This window comes from Otolemur garnettii, unplaced genomic scaffold, assembly GCF_000181295.1.
Source record: "Otolemur garnettii isolate 467f Iridium unplaced genomic scaffold, OtoGar3 scaffold00260, whole genome shotgun sequence".
Taxonomy (NCBI): Eukaryota; Metazoa; Chordata; class Mammalia; order Primates; family Galagidae; genus Otolemur; species Otolemur garnettii.
Genome location: NW_003852655.1, coordinates 1218399 through 1221116, shown reverse-complemented (window position 1 = coordinate 1221116; position 2718 = coordinate 1218399). Strand labels below are relative to the sequence as shown.

The following is a 2718-nucleotide window of genomic DNA, read 5'->3' as shown; positions in this document are numbered from 1 at the left end:
GCTATAGGCGCCGAGCCTAGTTTTTCAATTTTTAATAGAGATAAGAGTCTCACTCTTGCTCAGGCTGGTCTCAAACTCCTCAGCTCAGGTGATTTGGCCTCCCAGAGTGCTAGGATTAGAGATGTGAGCCACTGCACCCAGCCTGGCAAAAATATTTTTAACACATTGTGGATTAGTATCCACTAATCAGGATGAAAAGAAACTGTGAAAACTTGATAGTAAACATCCAACAATTGTGGAAAAGGTGGCAAAGGACTTACACAGAGGCTAACAGTGGAGGCCCCAGAAAGGCTATAAACACACACTGTTCCAGTTAAAATCTAGTCCCCTGCCTCCCCTCCTTCCTTTCATTTTCTTGGCATGTGACACTAAGATGCCAGGTTGCGTGGCTATTCACTGAGCTGTTCTATCTTCTTCACTGCTGTGTCCCGAGCAACTTAACACAGCTCTGGCACATGTAGGCATTCAGTAAATATTTGATTTTCAGTGTGAAAGGAACTTCTGACCTCTGAGTGAATTATTTTGAATACAATATTGGCAGTGAAAGTATGATTCTACAGGGTTCTGATGCAATTTTTATTTCTTACAGAATGCCAATTCCTGTCCAGTTGATCGAACTCTATTTAAATGTATTTGCATTCGAGCTTACTTTGGTGGTAAAGTCTTGAAGAAGGTAAGTGTAGACGCTACAGTGTAGGGCCCAGCCATGCGTGTCCCTGCCTCATGGGAAGGAGATACTTTTAGAGGTTGTTTGCTCTCCTAAAATGAGTGAGTGTTGGCTCAGTGTTCTGTAAAAAAATCAACCTGTGGGCGTGAAGCCTGGGACTCAGGTGGCTGCCCTGTCCAGTGGCTGTGAGTTGTGTGCAAGTCTAGGTGGTGGAGGTGTTGGTGAACCTAAGATGTCCCCTGGGCTCTGCCCCAGCCGCTGGGAGCCTCTCCCTGGCCCATCTGCTCAGAATTCCTGAGCTGCAGCAGTATCAGGAGAGGAAAAGGTCAGAGGGGAGAGGAAGCTGGTTTTCTTGGGGCCAGATTTCAGGAAATACTAGGCAAAATTATTTACCATCAGGGTGGAGGTAGGAAGGGGTTTCCTTTTGGTCTGTGTGTTTGCATCCGCTTCCCTGCATTTTAGGGAATTGAAAGGCTTCCATGGTCTGTCCATGAATGGCCCTGGGAAGACCTTGTCGGGGTGCACCTGAGACCTCAGGGCCATAAAGGCTGGCTGAGACGATGTGGCTTCAGGTCCTCCTTTTTTGGTTAGTGTACCTGAAGCCAGGTTGCCAGAGACTTTGCTGTCTGTGGGAGCTGTAACTTGTGCCACCAGCAGCAGCTTTGGTCCCCATTGCCTCCCTTTGTGTGCCCTTGTAACTGCCTGGGTGGCTTGTTGGCACTTTCAAAAGCATGTCTGCAGTGTAAGTGGTCTTCATGTTGGGAGTGGCCACAGAGACGGTGTGCAGGTCCTGAGCTCTTCCTGGTGGAGGGAGACCCAGGTGAGCTGTGCAGGCAGGAGGGGCAGGTCCTCTATGACAAGCTGGTGCTGTTGGGACCTGAGAATGGCTCCAGGTACTGCAGGAAGGGCTGGCTGGCAGGAGGGCCTGGTCCCCACCTGACCCTCCAGGAAGGGCCAGGTGCTGGGGGAGGAGGGGCTGCATTCTGGGGAGAGCCTGGGTGAGGAGATGGGGGACCTGTCCACATACCTTTCATATTTTAAGACGAATAACTAAAGTGAGGTGGTGCCTGAGAGTTGCTGTAAGGTTGGATGTGTCACCACTGTCACTGTCTCAAGGCGAGCCTGTGACAGTTCCCCTAATTGCTGTGCATCTAAGCATTCGTTTTTGACAGGCATGTTTCTGAGTCTTTGCTGAATTACATGGCTCTGAGGTTGGAGACATCCTCATGAGCACTGCTCACCGGCTCCCTGCATGCGGGCCTGTCTGCGGGGCACTCTCGGCATGGGGATGTGCTCCCTCTAGCGCCCACTTGGTCCCCACCTGCTTGATTATTCTGCTTCGTGACCACATGGCCTCCCCACTCCTTTCCATGAGTCATAGCTTTGTTTTCTGCTGAGTCATCCTTCACTCTTAGACGACTGCCCTGGTAGAATGTGACCTCTCATTTGCATATTGACCCAGAGACACAGGGCTATGGAGCTCATGTAGATCCTGGGCCCGCAGACCTGCTCTGGATCAACCAGCATTATGCCAGCATTCTAGGAGTTCACCTCTTAGATTTGGGGTTCTCTTTGGTGTATAGCAACAGTTCTGTCTCTAGATTCCAGTGGAGAACAGCAGAGCCCAAGAGGAAGAAGAGGAGGACCCAACCTTCTGTGAGGTGTGTGGCAGGAGCAACCATGAGGACCGGCTCCTGCTCTGTGATGGCTGTGACTCGGGGTAAGAGGCATCGGCTGCATACAGGCGGGCAGGGCCACAGGACATGCAGTCTCTTCTATACCTCACGGTGATGTTGGAGTCCTGGCATTGGGAGCTGAGCTGCCTTGCCCTAAAGGCTCTTCTCATCATTGCCATTTATGCCTGTGCCTTTTTCCAAAAAAATATTCTAAGGCTTCTCACAGAGATGCACATAACGCACCCAGACGAAGAGAGGGAAAGGAGAGGAGGAAGCCCAGGGGTGGGGGGGCAGTGCTGCCAGAGAGGAGGCTCTGTGCCTACACTGTCATCTTTCTTTTTTTTTTTTTTTTTTGAGACAGAGCCTCAAGCTGTC

General features: G+C 50.7%; 1 protein-coding gene across 4 annotated transcripts in view; it reads left to right on the top strand.

Moving 5' to 3' along the window:
• Window positions 1–2718, top strand: part of PHRF1 (PHD and ring finger domains 1) — a 35002-nt gene that overhangs the window by 12661 nt on the left and 19623 nt on the right. For 3 of the 4 annotated variants that reach the window (XM_003802802.3, XM_012813344.2, XM_023508577.1), the window contains 2 exons: window positions 590–673; window positions 2269–2387. In XM_003802802.3, the coding sequence (XP_003802850.1) occupies window positions 590–673; window positions 2269–2387 (203 nt within the window). Of the gene's footprint in view, window positions 1–589; window positions 674–2268; window positions 2388–2718 lie in introns of those variants that run through there. The other variant, XM_023508578.1, reaches the window with a different exon arrangement.